At 38.4% G+C, this 21,476-nt stretch overlaps 1 protein-coding gene across 1 annotated transcript in view; it reads right to left on the bottom strand.

The window, feature by feature from the left end:
* Positions 1-12,545: 12,545 nt before the first annotated feature.
* Positions 12,546-21,476, bottom strand: part of LOC149786991 (uncharacterized) — a 70,517-nt gene continuing 61,586 nt past the window's right edge. Inside the window, exon 11 of the mRNA XM_089976010.1 lies at positions 12,546-12,719. Within this exon, the coding sequence (XP_089832136.1) occupies positions 12,546-12,719 (174 nt within the window). The remainder of the gene's footprint in view (positions 12,720-21,476) is intronic.

Here is a 21,476-nt window from a genome sequence, read left to right as displayed (position 1 = left end):
ATTGCATTGCTGCATTTACCATAGAAGATAATACATTCTAGGTGACCCCTAATAGCCGCAACTAATATATGTGTGAACTATACATGCAACAAATGCTACGAAAACATAAAGAAGTAATTAGTTTTATCAAAGAGCTGTATGCCTACGAGTGTATCATTGAATGGGAAATAATCACAAAGTAAAATTGTTGTGTGACATGATAATAGACTGAAATATTTTAGTTGCCATCTCTTTGCCTTGTGTCCAACCTAAGATGAATATCAAATCCTACAATTTGTAACTCGAGGTGTCGATTACAAAGAAACCAAGAAAAATAAAACATGAATCCACCCTGTCTATATTTTTTTAATTGTCATCACGTTTAATTGCAGCAACAATGAGTAACATCACAAAAGGGATAGAAGAAGAAAATCAAGCTACAATAGCAGTACAAAAGTATCACATAAATACCCCCACGCCCATTACATTACAGGATTACATTATATATTATTATTCCGTTGTTGTGATTAACGCCCCAGATGAACGTTAATGTCCTAGATATAAACCATGAAAGTAAACTTGCTTGTTGCTGATGTAGGATAATACGATACAATAATGTACATTAGCGGGATACTTGCCAATTTGATGGCTGGCACAGCTGGACATAATTCGTCAACACCTGCGCCATGGAACGCATTGAAGCTTTCATATGGGATTTTTCTCAGTGATAGAAAGATACGCGATCTAATAGGCGAAATTTTCCACCTTGAAAACGTTACAGCTTGTATGTCAGAAGAACCTTTGTGAAGGATAAAGGAACTGTTTTGCCTCCTATTTTCCTTGATTCAGCCTAATAGAACCTTATTTTTTAATTAGAAAAAGGAGCTTATGTTCGTCGCCGAAAAAAATCCAGATGCAACCAAGACTGGAAAGTTCAATTCAAAGAATCAGGAGCTGTTGACTGTTTGCTCCATAGCTATGGCACATTACATAAAGTATATCATAACCAAAATGAACCAACAATCAGTTCCTTTTAAAAATAATGCATACATTTACTCTACCTCGCCAATCCAACTGAAAAAGTAAGATTGCTTTAAAAGTAACGTTCAGAAAAAAAGGGACACTTAAGCATACATACGTAATATACAAGGAGTGCATACAAGGCTCCTTGTCGGCACTATATAATGAGAAACAGATCTAGGTATTTTGGAGTACTTCGCAAAGGACAGTCTTGTGTCTACATCAATAGGGGAGCACATAGTGGCTTTAGAGTATTAGAGAAGGCTGTCAAAGCGCCTTTAATGGTGGATACTGAGCATATTTATCTCTTAAAGACAGAGAATAAAGTATGGCATTATCAATACTTGTGATATCGAATACAGAACATTATTATATTGGCATAATCATTTGAGTTGATTGCCTATTGACCTAGGAATGAAGAATCCAAGCTTGCTCAAACAAAACTCTTTGCTATCTGGTCATCTGATATAAGCCAATGGTAAAGTTGAGAACATTAGGATTAGTGTGTAGCAGGGATCATATTTCATGTGTCCGTTTCATGTGCTTGATCATGTATATTCAGTGGCTATTCCCTGGGATCGACTACCAACAGGACATAATATCCTGATTCGGTATTGAATATGAGAGATAATTTTAAAGGCTAGAACGTGATGAATTACAGATGATTCCATATCAGACTGAATTAACACGCTAACGATGTCATCCGTTCTAGGGCTGGCAATACAGAACATACAAGTGTTTGTTCAGCCTTATATACAAATGGTCTACAGTTGATGTGAAAACATCTTATATAGCTGACAAACCTTTGTGGTGATGGAAAAGTGGACGGATGATCTGCCCTACTCAGCTATACAGAAATTCAAGATATAAAAAATCGTCCTTTTAACTTCATATGTGTTGAAGCGATCACTTCACTTCTTCATTTAATATCAAAGCTTCGATTTCACTGCTGTGGTGGAGATATTGCATACCATATTGACTCCGTTTTCCTCTAGGACAAATTAGACACTATTGGAAATCCTTTAGTGAAAACCCTTCTTCAATATGACCATCTATTAGGGGGTTGTGGTGACAGCACGACTGATGATGTGGCAGTCTTGTTGTTTGTATGATTCGCACTAAATATGTTCCACAAGTCTGTTAGCGAAATTCACAAGCTGTATGAGTCGTGCACTTGAGAAGGACATACATATTATCTTTTTTTCTTGGACAAAAGGATGCAAAGATTCAGTATGAATCTTCATCATTTCGTTGCAGAACGACGTGACACCATAAGAAGTCTTCCGATTAAAACTCTGTCCGATTGACTCGATTTAAGAAAAGTGGCAATAAAATGATTTCCACAATGGTGACCATGTAGGAAACCAGAGCATCAGCTTATTATTTTTTTACTAACAAGGCAGTATCAGAAATCTGATTCTGGTGACATTCCGTATATCAAAATGACTCTTCAGATAATATTAATAACAATAACAAAATTTGCAAGCTGACTCATATGGTGACCATATTGGATACTATATGCGCACAATTTATATTATGATACGTTTTTGGTGAAAGTCCAGTTTCTATATGCCAGCCATTTGGGAGATATCGCACTAGTATACCATTCCATTTGGGGCTATAGGACAATTAATCCCGGTCATATATCTTTGAACATTCACCCCCAGTTCAGTCACTCCTGGTCAACTACCATTATTCTTTTGATGAAAACCCTATGTAGATATCACTTTCTATATAATACGTAAAGATCGGCACCATTTTTATGTTGAACCAACCATCTCCTTGTGAGATAAATGCATACAAATTTTGCCTTGTGCAACTGCAACATCTCGCATAAATCTTGCAAACAAATATGTTTACACCATGACAGGTGACTTGGGTGTGTCGTTTGCTAATGGTACAATCAAGTCTATAGAAGCTCACCCTATCCCATATGGTGGAACAATGTTCGTGTCTTCTCCTAGCCAGCCTGGTGTGACCACACTGGTTAGAGTGCTAATGTCTGTAACTTTTCAGTCAAAAATGGTCAGTGGTAACAATTTCTGGACTAAAGGAGATATTCGCAAATCTCACTGTCCTGACGTCGTTTCCTAGCAATTGCTTGAGAAACATCGTAAACCTCAAAAATGCTTAGAATATAGAAAACGTTCATATGTCGTTATATGGTTGATTAGTAGTTGATGAGGGGGAACAATCAAAAGTGATATTCAGATTAGTCTATATGGGGCCCCTCCAGGGCATTGGCTGCTTGATCATTTCAATAATTAGCATGCGTCAGTCTGTTCAAATAGATCCTGGAAATATTATTCTACTGTGGCAAAATATATAACTAAACTGTTGGAAATACTAATGAATAAATAACCTGTGACTTACTTGCTGGTGAAAATAGCACCATGAGTTTTCGTGCTTATTCCACAACAACCATTATAATCAACACTACCAACATGTCCAGAAAACAAGGTTACACTGATGCAAACCCGATAAAACCAGAGAAAGCTATTAGCGTTACATCTCTACTAAATCATGTTAAATATATGTCTAACCATATTCCATCTTTAACACGAATGTGGCAATATGTATTGTTTTCTCATATAAGCAAGCTCTGAATAACAATGGATCACATTTAGTTCATTTAAGATTAAATTCATAATTCGATTTTGAATGTGTAAATTTCAGGTTAACTGACAATCCGTTATCTTATAAAGTAGACCTGCTGGGGGGTGCGTGGCCTGGGCCTGACGTCCCGCTTGCCAAAGGAAAGTGAAGCGTCTCTCATAGCCTCTCCTTCCCAGGTGTAGTGATCGCCGCAGGACCACTGTCTCGCTCTGCGGGGCAGGAGGTTACTTGCATATGGCCTCTCCTACACTATTGTGTCCACAGCAGCACCTTCACGCGGTGCCCCCTTTTTTAACAGAGCCTGCTGTGTGGCGCGACCGAGTACCCGGCGGTATAACTGGGTGGGCAGACTGGGCTCATTAGCCTTGGCAGGCAACCAGTCTAAGAGAAGGGAAACTCTGACCCCAAACCCGGGCAGATGAAGCTCGTTAGCCTTGTCAGGCAGTTCATCAAGGAGAAGGAAACTCTGATTCAAAACCAACCAAGTCCCATCCATTGGATTATGGCTCCACTGCCTTGTGGATATCTTCGGGAGAAGGAAAGGCTACGGGAGTAAACCCAGACAGAAAATCAGGAGTGGAGCCCCTAAGGCGGCTGGGGGTCGACTACGACCTCCTTCCGGCAGCTCCTGCATCCAAACTGGTTCCAAATGTCATGCTCAGCATTCCTTTGGACCCCACCAGCAAGGACGAGAGGGGGATCCTGACGTCTGGGCAGCCCAGGATCTCCATATTCCACGCCCAGGCTTGCGCCCTGGAGAGGACACTCCAGTCTCGCTACTGAGTGAGGAAACAACACGGAAGCTGACAGTTTACGGGTTATAAGTCCCACCCGATTGGCGTAGGGAAGGGGCGCCACGGGTCAGCTTTGACGGTGGAAGGGATCATCGTGTCCCACTGGCCAACTATCGCCCGCCTCAAGCCGGGCAGCCCCCGGTCAATAAGGTGTTGACCCGCCATCGTCTGCCTGCTCCAGTGGGTGTCTGGAGCTCAGTGTGTTGTTCAGCATGACAAGCAGACGGTAATTCCACACCAGACAAAAGAAACAAGAAACCAATAAAGAAGACTCCAGCTCTTCGATTTGCAAGCTGGAATGTGCGCACCATGTGTACAGGCATCTCCGACGACCTCAGAGAAGTGGACGACACCAGAAAGACGGCCATCATCGATAGAGAACTCACCAGACTAAATATCAGCATAGCTGCCCTCCAGGAAACCAGGCTCGCCTCTAGTGGCTCCCTCAGAGAGGAAAACTACACCTTCTTCTGGAAGGGTCGAGAACCTGAGGAGCCCCGTCAGCACGGAGTGGGCTTTGCCATAAAAAACAATCTCCTGGCCTCGGTTGAACCTCCAACAGGGGGCACTGAGCGTCTCTTGTCCGTCCGCCTCACCACTACTTCAGGTCCTGTCAACATCATCAGTGTCTACGCCCCAACCCTCACGTCATCAGAAGACGTGAAGGATCAGTTCTATGGGCAGCTGGACGAACAGTTCAAAGGATGCCCCAAAAATGAACCACTATTCCTCCTCGGCGACTTTAATGCCAGAGTAGGTGCGGACCATGAGTCCTGGCCTACCTGCCTCGGATATCATGGCACTGGAAAGACCAACGAAAACGGCCAGAGACTGCTGGAGCTATGCACCTACCATGGCCTGTGCATCACAAACACCTTCTTCAAGTGTAAGCCACAACACAAAGTGTCATGGAAACACCCCAGATCTCATCACTGGCACCAACTTGACTTGGTCATCACCAGGCGCTCTGCCCTTAACAGCGTCCTCTCCACCAGAACCTACCACAGTGCAGACTGTGACTCCGACCATGCCCTTGTGAGCAGCAGAGTGCGACTACAGCCACACGTGCTACACCGCACAAAACCAAAAGGATGTCCTCGCATAAACACTGCACAGATGTCAGTCCCTGCCAAGGTGGAGGAGTATGTGTCTGCCCTGAACAAGGCTCTCCAGGACCTGCCTGAGTATGACGCTACAGCCAAGTGGAACGCCATGAAGGATGCCATCTACAGTACAGCTATGTCAACGTTTGGCAAGAAGGAACGACCCAGCCAGGACTGGTTCAATGCACACCTATCAAGGATGGAACCACAAATCGAGGAGAAACGAAAAGCCTTCATAGCTTACAAAAAATGCCCTAATGAACGGACGCTTGCTGCTCTCAGAAGTGCCCGAAGTAACACCCAACGCATTGCTAGACAGTGTGCGAACGAGTACTGGCAACAACTGTGTGAAGGGATCCAGCGCAGTGCCGAGTCCGGACACATCCAAGGCATGTACAGTGGCATCAAGAAGGCTCTAGGCCCTACAGTGAAAGGGGTCGCTCCCCTGAAATCCCTGACGGGAGAGAAGATCACAGACCGTGGGCAACAGATGGCCAGATGGGTGGAGCACTACTCAGAACTATACTCCAGAGAAACGTCAGTCACTGATGCAGCCCTCAGCAGCATAAAGAATCTGCCCACCATGGAAGAGCTCGACAAAGTGCCAACCTTATAGGAGCTCAGCAAAGCAATCGACTGCCTTCCAAACGACAAAGCACCAGGTAGTGACAGCATCCCGCCCGAAGCTATCAAACGTGGAAAACCAGCATTGATTAAACCACTGCACGAGCTACTTTGCCGCTGCAGGGAGGAAGGAGCAGTCCCCCAAGACATGCGTGATGCCACAATTGTGACCCTTTACAAAAACAAGGGCGACCGCAGTGACTGTAATAATTACAGAGGGATCTCGCTCTTGAGTATTGTTGGTAAAGTGTACGCCCGCATCATACTCAACAGGCTGCAGTTGCTGGCAGACCGTGTGTACCCAGAATCACAGTGCTGCTTCAGAGCAGGCAGGTCGACGACAGACATGATCTTCTCCCTACGACAACTCCAAGAGAAGAGCAGAGAGCAAGGTCAACCACTCTACATGATGTTCATCGACCTCACCAAGGCCTTTGACTTGGTCAGCAGGAAGGGCCTTTTTGAACTTCTGAGTAAGATCGGTTGCCCCCCAAAACTCCTCAGCATGATAATCTCTTTCCATGCAGATATGAAAGGAACAGTCCTGTATGATGGATCATCCTCAACTTCCTTCCCAATTAACAGTGGTGTGAAGCAGGGCTGCGTGCTGGCACCAACACTTTTTGGGATCTTCTTCTCCCTGCTCCTGTCCTATGCCTTCGACACGTCCACGGATGGCATATATCTACACACCAGGTCTGATGGGAGCCTGTTCAACCTGGCACGACTGCGCTCAAAGACCAAAGTGAGAGCTGTGCTCATCAGGGAGATGCTTTTTGCAGATGACGCAGCTCTTGTGGCCCACACCAAGGAAGCCCTCCAGAGACTGGGAGACCGTTTTGCTGTTGCCTGCACGCACTTTGGTCTCACAATCGGCTTGGAAAAAACAAATGTCAGCGTGCAAGATACCACCATTGCCCCTTCAATCAAAATCAACGGTGTCACCCTGGAAGCAGTCAACAACTTTACCTACCTAGGGTCAACCATCAGCAACACTCTCTCGATTGATATGGAGCTGGACAGAAGGTTTGGAAAGGCAAACACCATCATGGCTCGATTAACAAAGAGGGTTTGGGAAAACAACGCGCTGACAGAGCACACCAAGGTCCGAGTCTACCAGGCCTGTGTTCTCAGCACTCTTCTATATGGAAGTGAGACGTGGAGTACCTACATGAGGCAAGAACGCCGGCTCAACTCCTTCCATATACGGTGCCTAAAACTCATCCTGAAAATCAGCTGGCAAGACCGTGTTCCACACAGCGAGATCCTGCAGCGTGCAAGTACCCCCAGCATGTACTCCCTGCTAATTAAACGCCGCCTTCGATGGCTGGGTCACGTCCGACGCATGGAGGATGGAAGGCTGCCAAAGGACATCTTATATGGACAGCTGGCCACTGGCATGAGAAGAGTTGGACGCCCCTCACTCCGTTTCAAAGATGTGTGCAAGAGGGACATGAAGGCATGCAACATTTCACCCGATGGCTGGGAAGAGCTGGCTGAGGACCGAGGCACCTGGAGACTGATGGTAAACAATGGCATATCAGTCGCTGATGCGAGGAGAGGCCAGTTGGTGGCAGAGAAACGTAAGAGAAAGAAGAACGCAACAGCAACCACAGTAATGCAGACTTCCCAGTATGTCTGCACCAACTGCAGTAGGGACTGTCACTCACGTATAGGCCTGCACAGCCACAGCAGACGTTGCCAACAGAGACAGGCAACACCCCAAGGGCGCTATTCGCATGGTCTTTCGAGACCGAGTCGCCAATGATGAATGATGATGATGATGATGATGATGATGATGATGAGACCTGCTGGCCAGCAAACTCTCTCACGAAGTACGTTTGGTGGTCAACGAAGTAAATGGGCATCAATGTTGATGATATGTTTTCGAGATTCATGAAAGAAGTTATCATAAAACTTCTGTCTTCATTAAAATACCAATGCTATATTTTCCTCATTGGTGGGTACATGTCCGGCCATCTCAGGATTTCCTAATTGCCACCAACAAAGTTTAATCATTAATCTATATATCATAAAATTGAGCCTACATAAATGAAGGTATTCCTGAGTATTATCTGGACGATCTAAATCTCATTCATCCTCCTCTGACTTGGCCGAGAAAGTTTCAGCACGATGTTATCCTATCCAACGGCAGCTACGGATGCCGTTACCAAAAGGATATGTTGTTGCGTTTAGGGCTTTTTAATATGTTAATCGAACTAATACACCCACTCTAAACGTGCAACTCATGCATGCAATCCTTCCAACTAGTAAAACCTTATAAATATGCACTATGCAAACAGTTAAGTTGTGAAGTGAGAAGGAAACAAACTTATGGTTTTCATGCATTAGTTTTTCTCCGCTAGTTGTGTGGCCTTCCACTACCTTTCTATTCTCTTGGCACCTCATTAAGCATTTTCTTCTTTTTGTATCCTGGCTTGTTATAGGGGCTCCACTGAGGACTCTGTGACATAGCTCTCTTCATGTTCCCCTTGTTTCCACTGTCCCTTAGTATTTTGCAAAGCTTATCCATGTCCGGCAATTGATATTATCTTCCCATTCCCGCTTATGTATGCCTTGTTTTCTATTTCCTCCCACTGTGACCTATTAGATTATCTTTGACATGCCATATGACCATACCATCTTAGTCTGAGTCTCTTTAAAGTGATGAGTATATCTTCATGTGGTCCCGTTACTCCTAGGATTCTAATGTGCCACTCATCAAAAGAGATGTGGTCTAAATATGAGAGGTTCAGGATCCTTTGACAACATCTCATATATAACGCGTGGATTATCTTCTCTAGTACTACTATCAGGATACATGTCTCATATGCATACATGAATATGGACACGACAAGGGAGCTCCTTAGCTTGATCTTGGACCAAGACGTCATGTTACGGTCCTTCCAAATGCGCTTCAGCCAAGCCAGAGGAGACAACACCAAGGTACTTTAAGTCTTCTGCAATTCATTCTTATTTCAGTTTGGATTCTTCTTGGGCTCTTTGTCATCAGCTACAGATTGCAGGTCTTGTTTATTTTCTGCTAAGCCATGTTGTTCTAATCCAATCTCCTGTACAACCATCGCTGAGGACTACGATAGTGGCATTGTAATATTGGTTATAGACGATGCTGATTAGCTTTGCGTTTATGTTGTATATCTAGATGGTAGTCCACGAGGCTGCATGCATTACCTTGTGAAAAACATTTGTAAAGTCAATGAAGTCACAGGTCAAGTCGATGTGCAAACGATTTGTCCAGATTATTTTGAAGTGTAAGATCTGTTATATTGCTTACGTCCGGTTTTGAAACCCGCCTGTTCTTCAGCAATGATGAAATCTTCTCGGGTTTTCTGTCTATTTAGGATGACCTTGAACATAACCACCATGGTGACTGATGATGTTGATTATTCAATATTTATGGCACAGCTACAAGTTCCTTTTTGGAGGAAGACTAATGATCATAGAAGTGATCCTATATCCACAAAATTATCACCATGTATGCCCCACCCCACACCCGCCCCCAAGCGAAATGTCTGAACTTAAGAAAAGTAACAAATACGTCTATAACTTTTTATTAATGGACATTCATACATGTCCCTGTTGGCCTTTCCATGGCCAACGTCACCACAGCTGATGAACACTAAATTAGTTGTGAATAGCCAGTTATAATATAATTGTGCGTTGCGTGCTTGTGATGTTAATCTATATTGGCTACACCATGAAAGATATCTACCATTCTAACGAATGTAGCTAAGATAAAGAAATATAAAGATACAGAAACAAACATTATCTAAACTATTAACAAGTCATTCGCTAGATCATCAATATGCTATATAAACAGATCATAGATTTATATATGTTATGTATATTTAATTTAATTGTTTGTTAGTTTCTCAACATTTTATTTCATTACATGCTGTTGTAATGCAACATTGTTTTCTGGACTTGACCCTGTCCAAAACTGAGTTCATTTGTGCTTGACCTGATTAAATGTATTATTTCATTTTATGTAAACAACTATTACATAACTAAGTTATTCTCCATGTTTGTGGGCTTAATATCAGGATGTTTATGAATAGAAAGAGTAAATGAGTTGATTTGGTTCAGGGATATGGACTTTCCTAAGTGAACTTTTATTCGTTATGGTTTTGATCGTATGGGGTTATTTTCCATTAGGTAATGGTTTTTCTTTTTTCGGGGGGGTGTTGTTGCGAAAATGTTCATTGTGACCTGGTGTCAAGCAGAGACCTATATAATCCTTTGATTTTGAGGATTTGGCCATTCGTACTGTAACGTATAGCACTTTCAAGTTATATTATGCAGTGACCAGTTTGTGCTGAATTTTATTTTCTTCATATTATTGATTTCAAGTTCTTATTTTCTCTGGGATTACGAAAGTGATTTGGTACAATTCTCTGATACAATTATTACACTGGAATTTATACTGAATGCAAACTTGGAATTATATTAATGTGATTGAACAAAAGAATGTGACACATTATCACTCAATGAGCTAAAACAGACACGTAATCGACTTCAGTTTTGGATCTCTTCGGGACAGGTATTGAGTTTAATTCAGAACTGTATGTTATTAGGATTTGTGTATTTAATTTATATATTATTATGGGGTATAATTCGAAATACCGTTAGTTATGTGTTGTCATTTTCACTTTGCATTCTATGAAAATAAATAATTTGTTAAATGTTACAAAGCTTGTTGCATTTCATTATTTGATGTTCCTTATTTTAAGAGCATAGACTCGTAACATATAAGTTTGATAATATATCTTAAACAATTCAAACTGTACAAACAGAGGAGTTATAACCATAGAAATATGTTTCGTTTAAACTTAGTTGACATTAATTAGCACCCCAAAATATTCATATTTAGACAGAATGTATTTGGCATTAGAAATAGCAGTAGTAGTAGTAGCATAGTTGTCATTTTTGGTGTACATGTAATACTAATAATTCCTAACTATAATTGTAAATATCTGATAAATATAGAACTTATAATCAATGCAATTTTTCCTTTATTTCAATATTTGATTATATTTAGTTACCTCAAATTTATTTTAGTAATATTAGCAATATTTTTGCAATACTATTTCTATTTGAATTGAAACTCCCTATTCATCTGGATTCTGTTATTTTCATATGTATTGCGATTATTACTTTGATTCTACAGTCATATCATTTGTTTATTGTTACTTCTGTAAAATAATAATAATAATAACAATAATAATAATAATAACATTAATAATAATGTCTAATTTGTTTGTTCTAATGAAAGTATCACAGCACGGACGTTTTTAATTCGCCTTAATTATAAAACTTATATAATATTGTATATAGCCTTTATTCAGACTGCATTATTTCGGATAATATGGTATGTCATAAAAATGTTAAAACCTATATTTTAAAATTAATGATTTAGAGAATTTTGTCACTGTTTGTGATATTTATTTTAATTTTACGGTTATACTAGTTGGTATTTTGCCGGTTATGTACAGTATAAATGTACTACCGTTTTCTAACTGCGCATTCGCATCACAGCCTTCCATCCTACAATGTACTTTTGGTTGTCCCTTCTACTAATATTAGCTTTTCTTTAACACTGCTCAGGAGAAGAAACTGATAAAAAAATTTCAAGATGGCGACCCAGGTGTCATGTTGTAGTTCTGTTCTCCACTAATTTCATTTTCAAGGTCTGCCAGTAAATGTCCCATGTCATAATTACTCTCAGTTCATAAAGAATAGCCTTAACATGAATTTTAAGGCTGATACGGTTGTTGTGACATCAGAGGTCTAAATTAGCACAAGTTTAATTTACGATCAACTAGACATCATAATATGACTTTCATGAAAAGCTTGTTTTGATCTTGGCACCCATTCAGCAATAACATTTTTAAGATGGCGTCAATATTCAGATATATACAAAAGTGATTTTTGTATGTAATTAAATATCTGGTTTTAACAGCAAGTTAGTACAACACTTGTGTTATGATGAACATTAAAGCAAATTCCTAAATATGTTATTATGAAACATTGCAAAACGTTTTAGGATGTAAACCCTTATAAATAAACATGAACATGAAACAGTGCAAGATAATATTTTCAAGATGGCATCCGAACTTTCTATTTTGGATATCTGATTACTTTCTAAACAACATACAAAGAATATGGAGAAATCCACTTTCATAAGCCAATCTATTCAGTAAAGATAAGAAGAGTTTCACTGTGGCAGCTGCATACTATGTGCTGTGCGGAAGCACATTTTCATTTACAACTATACCTAGGAATGAATGTGTATATAAAGATTCCTCTCTGTTCCCTCAGAGCACTGCTGATATAATGATCTTATGCCAAGAGATTATGGATATATGAGACCTACTGGTCTACGACAAGTTTAGAAACCTTTCCGAATGAAAACCACTTTGATAGTGCTTACACTTTTCCGAGCATTTTTCTTCTTTAGTTTGGTGTCTTCTGTCAATACGACTCTACCATAAGAACCTCGTCCTATGTGCTTTTCTATCGTATAATCTCTTCCTTCTATGTACTCATCATTTTCTAGGCAAACCTTAAAAGACATAACTGTGAAATTAATATGTTTACAGTTTTAATTTATAAACAATCGAATTAATAATATAAATTAATTTTATATAACACGGAGTGACTCTTTGCATCAAATTTCCAAACATTTTCCATAGCATAAAAAAGATTAGTTAACTGGAAAAAATATGCCTACTCTTATATCATGTTGAAATGTTTATTTCATAATTTTGTGCAACCCTTGACATTAATATGACACTTACAAAATAATGATATAACTAATACACCAATGTGGACTCTGTTGATATTATCAGCACAAGACTGCTCAGGTGTATGTTCTGGACCCCAATCAAGGCAAGGATTAAGAAAATAAAACCTCATCCGTCTCATCGCTTATTGATGGAATAGCCGCGGCTCGTGGTCTCCATCAAATGGACGTGGCTTAATGTGTACGATGCATGAAAACGTACTGTTTTAAAACAGAGATAAGGGGGACAGGAGAGAGAGAGAGAGAGCGAGAGACAGAGCGAGAGTGAAAGATTGACAGAGAGAGAGAGATAGAGACAGAGAGATTGATAGAGAGAGAGGGATATGTGCCAATTTATCTACGTCGTCATCAGATGATGATAAACATTTCCTAGATATAGTGAAGACTATGTAATGGATATCACGTCAAATCAAATTTTAGATAATATTAACATGGTTGCAATGCCTCGACAACTGTACTAATACTGCTGGATGTTTACATTTACAAAAGGCTGATTAACACTGTTTGCAAAAGATTATGCTTTTACTTTATTCAAAGAAATCATAATAAACTTATGCACATTCTTGAAGAGACCTTGTTGATCTATTCGTAAACAGTGCAAAGTTGTGCTACTGTTTAATCCTGAACGGTAATCATCAGAGGTGTGTACATCTAAATTCCCGACGACATCCGCCTTATTTAAAACATACACACACATCATAAAATGAACAACATAAAATTGAATTTACACTTTAATCCTAACTAATTGTTTAGTCCTTGAACAGTAATGACCCAACCACAACGCCGAACATAAATGTAGACAGCTTCTTAGTTTAATTCAGTTCTGACTGCATTTATTCTCCACTGGACTAGTCATTTAGTTTATGTTTGTTTCTAACGATACATATTTTGTTTTCTATTTCTTCTTTCATCAAAAGATAAACCTGTTTCACATAATATAATCCTTTAGAAACATAAATAAGAAAGCATTAATAAAGCATTATCTTGAGCGGATGTTCTACAACTTGTGACCATTGCAAATAACGTTATGAAACTAGCATCAGAAGACGATGTCAATTTCAGCATGGGATAGCTCTGTCTCTAACACGAAGCCATCTTACTTGGCGGGCTGTAGTTTACAGCTCAAATTAAGGTTCCGTCATTAACAGCGGAAGCTGGATAACTGATTCTAATTAATCTGGCCTCAGCGTGTTGGTGAAATGAATAATGATGCGGAAGATTGTCAAATCTTAAATGTTCAACAAAATTTAGGCATTATGTGTGGTATTATCCGCATGTGTCCTATTATTTCATTGTTCTTGTCAGACAAATATAAAAACATGTATAATGATAGAAAAAAATCTATCATATGAAAATGTCACGGTAATCGTAATACAGATCCAAGACGCTTCATTATTTCAATGCATTTTACTCTTGTATGAGCTAAAATATTTAATGATCATAGATGATCATGGCAGCAAAAAGTGTACCACATCCTGATAAACTGGTATCTTTCTAAGTTAGATTGAACGAGGGTATCCTCCAAAAGGAAGTCATGTTCTTAAACCTTCCTGATTTAACGACTGACACAGGAAATGGTGGATATTTGTTGATGTTTTAATCTTGTGTTACGTGTTTAGGCTCGAATAAACAGTAACACACAAAGAGTGAAAACAACAAGCTTTTACAAATTTAACAAATAATGTATTTTCCTGGAAAATTCTGTAATAAATGAAAAAGGAGAACTTGCGGTTTCAAGAGTCAAATCAAAAATTACTCTACAAATAATCCACGAATTAAATTTCAAAAGTCCTAGTAATAAATGTTCTAATAATTCCAAATTCGAATCTTGATGTAAAATCCAAGATGGATGACGATGACGTATGCTGTAAAGAGTAAATTGTCTATATATATTTCTTTGTAAGAAATGGCTTTACCTGTGTAAGCACTTTTCAGATTTGCTGAAATTTAAAATTTTGAGCTGTAAGAACTGGCACACTCTTGAGTATGGCTTTCAACTTGTCAAAGGCTTCCTGGTATTTTTCAGTCCAAAGAAATTTGTTTTTCTTGCTCAATAAATTTGTCAGGGGTTCAGCAATGGTAGAAAAATTGGAACAAAATTTACGATAGTATCCAGACATACTCCAAAATCTCATCAGTTGCTTTTTACTAACAGGCACGGAAAATTCAGAGATAGCATAGACCTTAGCATCGATAGGTTTAACCTGTCCATGTCCCACGATGTGTCTCAGAAATGTAACATTAGCAAGGCAGAACTCATTTTTAGATAAATTAATTGTCAAACATGCATCTGTGAGTCTGTCAAAGAATTTCCGAATCGTTGCTAAATGTTCTTTCCAGGTGTCGTTGTAGATCATGTCATCATCGATATAATCATAACAATTGTCTAGACCAGAGGTGGTCATATTCATGAGGCGTTGAAATGTACTTGGCGAACCTTTCATCCCAAACGGAATTACTTTATAATGGTAAAGTCCATCTGGAGTCACGAATGCCTAAATTTCCTTTGCTCTTTCCGTTAGCGGAATCTGCACACTTTTTTTCAGAAGGTACATTTGGTGACATACTTGGCATTCCCGATCTGCTCAATACAGTCATCAATCTTTGGTAATGGGACCAATTCTGTTTTTGTCACACTATTCCCCTTCCTATAATCAGTAAGCATACGGAAAGTTTTATCTGGTTTTGTAACAAGTATGCATGGTGAACTCCAGTCACTTTTATTAGGCTCTATAAGATCATTCTCCAGCAAATATTTTATTTCCTTTATCAAATATTCCTGTTTGAGAGGGTTCATCCGGTACGGGTGTTGTTTGACAGGTTTGGAATTTACAATTTCAACGTAATTGGAAAATATTGTTTGTTCTTTAGAAACATCTGGAAATGAGTGTTAATATTCAAATAATAGCTGTTTAAGTTCATTTCTTTCATGTTCTTGCAAATTTGAAATTTTATGGTCTAGATCTTTTATAATTTCTGATTTCCAAAGATTTGTCTCTCCATTTTCAGTAGAATCTGATGATATTTCTTCACTTAGATCTTCACTCAGTGAGAAAGGTACAACTCAATTAATTGTCACATAATTAGGCGAAGAAAAATAACTTGGTTTTGCCTTAGAACTATTTAACTATTTTTCGTTTTACATGCGTACAACATTATACAGGGTGAATAAGTGTTTTTTTCCAGGTAAGCGACTGTACTAATATGTACCTCGCCGGAAATTACTTGCGACGTGGGACATTATAAACATGATATACACGGGTATTTTACCCTGACTATTGATCACTCTCCAATTGATTTAAGGAAGATTGTTTTCTAACCGACACAGTGGTCGTTTTGGATCTCGTCAAGGAGTGTACGCTCTGCAGTGTTCTCCAGCCGTAGGGGTAAGTGTTAAATTTATATTTCATTTGATATGCGAAGCTTATTCAGTTTGTAATGTCATATCGCGTAATGATGCATTCGTTACAACGCAGATTTAAAACGTAGTAAACTTTGAATTACAAGTTGCTATTAGAGTTTATTGTATTAACGTATATCTAGAGATGTTTTAGAACCAGTTTGGTTTTATTATAGCTGACTATGGCTAGAGCTGACTAGAGCAGACTAGAGCTGTCTGAAGCTGTCTAAAACTGTTTATAGCTGTCTGGAATTTCCAGAGTATTTAGGGCTGCGTGCTGTCGATATGTATGTACGTATGTCTGTACATGTGGGGGAGCCACGGAAATAGACGTCGCTAATTCAAGGGGGCTGAATGCTGTCTGTACGTTTGTATACGTATGACTGAACATGTGGTGGATCCGTGAAGGGTGCGAGCGGCCGATAATAGTGTGGGCCAACCCAAGGACTCGGTGAAGCTGTGCGGTTCATCAGTTCATGAATCGTACGACTGTACAAGGGTCACGAAGCATATGTGTGTACCAATTTTTTTTCAATTGGGTACATTATTATTTATAAAAGATTATTTGAATCCTGTTAGTTGTATTCCTTGAGATTATATGAATCTCTCTCATAATGCATAACATTAGTTTAAACACATTTTAATACCTTGACATTATTTGAAACCTATTTGCAGTACCATACGTGATATTATGTGAATCTCTCTCATAGTGCATAATATTATTTAAACGTATCTACAGTCCATGAGGTTTCTTGGATCTGTATTTCATATTGAATTAATATATTTTGTTTATTTCCAATGTGTTATTGTTTGTATTGAGTGGCTGGGTCAATCGTATGTTGAGAGCGTGAGAGAATCATTGTATTTATACACCATATATTTTTTTCTTTATTAATTCATTTCATATATTTCCATCTTTCACACACTGTGTTTGTATTATTCATTTGGTTCAAAACCTACATGGTTTCTATTCTGCGACATTAATAGCATGTTTAACTTGCCTATCTATTTCATTATTTAGCGTGTTAATGTCACAGAGTTGTTTTGGTTACGCCTCCCAGGAGTAATTATGATGCAATTTAAATCATTTACTTTCTTTTCAACTGTGTAGGGACCATATTACTTGGCCTGAAGAGGATTTTGTGGTTTTGGCAAGAGAGCCAGGACACTATGACTAGGTTTAAAACTCATTTCCTTCGAGTTGTTGTCATATCTTAACTTCCTTTGTGATAGAGTAGAGTGCAGGTCTGCTCTTGCGACCTCAAAAGCCTTTGACAACTTGTATTTAAAATAAAAAAACATATTCAACAAAATTAATCTCAGAATTTTCATTAGAAAGAAGTTTTTCTTTCATTAACTGCAATGGTCCGCGCACAGTATCTAAAAGCCAGTTCAAAAAGATTGAAACCTACAGATTCTTTAACTGATTCCCTAACAGCTAACAATAGTAAATGAATGCCTTCATCCCAATCTTTGCCCGCCTCAAAACAATATCATCGAATCATATTGTTTAAAGTCTGACGGAATCTTTATAATGCAACTTGGCTCTCAGGGTGATATGCAAAATATTTAAATTGTTAAATGCCTAATTCATACATAACTTGCCGGAATATTCCAGACATGAAACTTGAGCCTCCATCAGATTGTACGAACTTGGGAAGGCCAAACTGAGTAAAAAACTTTATCAAAGCTTTTACTATTGTTTTAGATTGTATATTCCTTACGGGAATTGCTTCTGGAGACCTTGCTGATTCACACATAATGGTCAACAGGTATTGGTAACCTGACTTGGTCTTAGTAAGTTAGGAAAGGGACCAACACAATCTACATAATTCTAATGAAAGGTTCGTCAAAGGCAGGAATAGGTTGTAGCTGAGCCTTGGGAATTTTCTGATTTGGTTTTTGTACCATTTGACATGTATGACAGGATCTGCAGTATTTGGTAATATCACTTTTGATTTTCGGCCAACAGAAGTGAGGTAAGATGTTGTGATAAGCTTTATTGATCCCTAAAAGACCAGCCAATGGATTTTCATGGGCCAGACTATCCTGTCTCTAAGGTTTTGGAACTACAATTTGATAGTTCACAGACCATTCGTCATCAGCAGGTACCTCGGGAGGTCTCCATTTTCTCATTAGAATTCCATTTGTAATGAAATAACAGAAAGGAACTTCAATAGCTTCAGTTTCACTTATGGCCTTCTGAAACAAACAGGAGATCTCAGGATCATTTTGCTGTTGGACGACAAGTGATTGTCGTTTGTCACCCTGATTAGAATAAAGAGAATGAGTCGTCAAAAGAGGATCACTGTGAACAATACTTTCTAGCTGATCCAAACAAGGAATAAAAGTGACCTCATCAAAAGCCTGAGCAATACAAGTGTCAGCTAAAAGAATATTGCCCTTATCAACATCATTTTCAAGAGCTTTCTTCGCCATAGCTCTGGTAACTGCACACGCTGTAAATACATCAGGAAATTCGTTTTCCATTGGATCGACTTTCTGATCCAAACAAGGCTTGTCAGTTACAAGTGGATAAAAAACAAGCCTTGTCTCCAGTTATGTCGTTGCCTACTAATAAATCAATGACCTCAACGGGTAAAACAGAGACCATTCCGACTTTCACAGGTCCTGAAACTAAGTCTGATAACAAATTTGCACAATGGAGAGGAACTTCAACAAAGCCGCACTCTACTCCCTGAATAAGAACACTCTCACTAAAATAAGACTTCTCAGAAAAAGGCAGAGTACTCGGCAATAAAAACTTTGAGAAGCTCCTGTATCCCTTAAAGGTTTAATATAGATATTATTGGCCGAATCACCCAAGAGAGATCAATAACCCTTCGATATGAATGGTTCATAATTCTCCATAATCAAATCAGACTGGGGTTTGTTAGACCCAGCAAATGTATTGCTTTCAATACATGACCGTGACCTTGACCTCTTAAAAATAAGAGCATTTGGAATTGGTCTGTCTCGATTCTGATACCTATTTTTCAATTTGTAGCAATCAGAAATAATGTGTCCTTTTTCTTGCAATAGGTACACGTAGGAAGAAGCAAGGATCTTGAATCAAACTTCTCTGAAGTTTGTTTTTATTAGTTGTGCAAATTTGAGTTTTAGAAGGGCTTGTATTAGGCTGAAATGCTTTTCTGCCCAAAGACTGTTGAGTAGAAGTCTTATTTACAAAAAGGAACTTTATGAATTAAAGAATAATCAGCAGCAGCACGAGCAGCATTTTCCAAGGTTTCAAACTGATGTTCATCAAAATAAGACTTAATGTCACTATGGACACAGTTTTTGAAATCTTCAAGTAATACAGGTTTTTTGAAACTTTCATAATCTCCTTCAACTTTCTTGGCTAAGCACCATCTATCAAATCATTGCTCTTTTTCTCTAGCAAATTCGACATGAGTTGGTCCAGCTCTTTTTTCTATAGTTTCTTAATTTTTGCCGATAAACCTTAACTAGCTCATAACCCCTTAGGATATATTCTTTAACCAGATCATAGTTACCACTTTGGTGAACTGACAGCGAATTATAAATATCAATAGCCTTACCAGTGAGTACACATTGTAATAGCTGAGTCCAATGCTCCCTTGGCTATTTCAAATTTTCATCAACTTTTTCAAAACGAATACAATATTTGTCTTCTTCTCTTTCTCTCAAAGGGGGCACTAACCTAATGTTCTTTGCAAGATCAAAAACTCGAATTTGAATGTGAAGTTTGAATGTGTTTTTCACTTGAAAGTTCCAGTTCTTTCATTTTACATTTATATTCCCTCTCTTTCTCTCTTTCTACCATTTGTATTTGTCTTTTTGTAACTGCATTTGTCTTTCTTTCTCTTTTTCGAGTGCTTGCAAATGCATTTGTTTTTCTTGTATTTGTCTTTCTTTCTTGTTTTCTTATGCTTGCAAATGCATTTGATTTTCTTTCTTTTGTCTTTCGTTTTCCTTTTCTACTGCTTGTAATTTCATTTGTTCTTTTTCTTTCTCCAACTGTAACTGCATTAGCATTGGTTTTTCTCTTTCTTCTTTCTGAAGTTCCAGCTTCCTCAACTCCATTCCATCTTGTATTTTAATTTTAATTCTTTCATTTTTGTGTATGACACTGATACAGATGTACTGACTTAAACCAAAGCACTTTTATCCAAGACATTCTTTTCCACTAAATACTGAACCAAACTATTTCTTATTCCTGTTTCGTTAAGGAAGCCTTTACTTCAGAAAGGTTATATTTCCTGCCAACTAGAATCAAGTCATCTTTTTTGAAAGATCTACTTGTTCTTCGGTAGGATTTGACAGAAAGATTTCCATTTTTGATGCCATTTTATAAAAAGTTCGTCAATCTAACTAAAGATTTCAAACACAAGGTAAATTAAAATTTAACACAAAAAAACTTTTCTAAAATATTTTAGACAAAATTCAAATATCCAAGGGCGAACGCCCAGATTTCTATGCTACGTGTTTAGGCTCAAATAAACAGTAACACAAAAAGAGTGAAAACAACAAGCTTTTAAAAATTTAATAAATCATTTATTTTCCTAGAAAATTCTGTTAAACAATAAAAAAGGGGAGAACTTACGGTTTCAAGAGTCAAATCCAAAATTAATTTACGAATAAAAAGAATTAAGTACCAAATGTCCTAGTAATAAATGTTCTAATAATTCCAAATTCGAATCATGATGTAAAATCCAAGATGGATTACGATGACGTATGCTGTAGTGAGTAGTACAGTGTTTATCTATAATTCTTTGTAAGCAATGTCTTTACCTGTGTGAGTACTTTTCAGAATAGTTCAGACACAATAACAGAATTGATAATTTTTGAATCCAAGTTATCAAAATAATTCCAAACAAGTAATTTAAAATAACTCTAAACAGCACAAAATAACAGTTTAGCTGCCCAACTTATGCTAAAATGTGCTATTTTTACATTGAGTTTTATGGGCTTTTTAAAACATCAACAAGAGTCATGTGATCTTGTTTATATCACATACACAGAACATGGCCTTGACTAAACCAATGATTTTATTCCCACAATACATTTAAAAAATGTTTACTTCTGAACCCACGTAGTTTCATCATGATGTTGATTATATTGATAACAACCAATCA

Source organism: Sinohyriopsis cumingii, chromosome 12 (genome assembly GCF_028554795.1).
Source record: "Sinohyriopsis cumingii isolate HCF-2022 chromosome 12, ASM2855479v2, whole genome shotgun sequence".
In the NCBI taxonomy this organism is placed as follows: domain Eukaryota; kingdom Metazoa; phylum Mollusca; class Bivalvia; order Unionida; family Unionidae; genus Sinohyriopsis; species Sinohyriopsis cumingii.
Note: the sequence above shows the minus strand (reverse complement) of the source record. Positions and strands in the feature narration are given on the sequence as shown.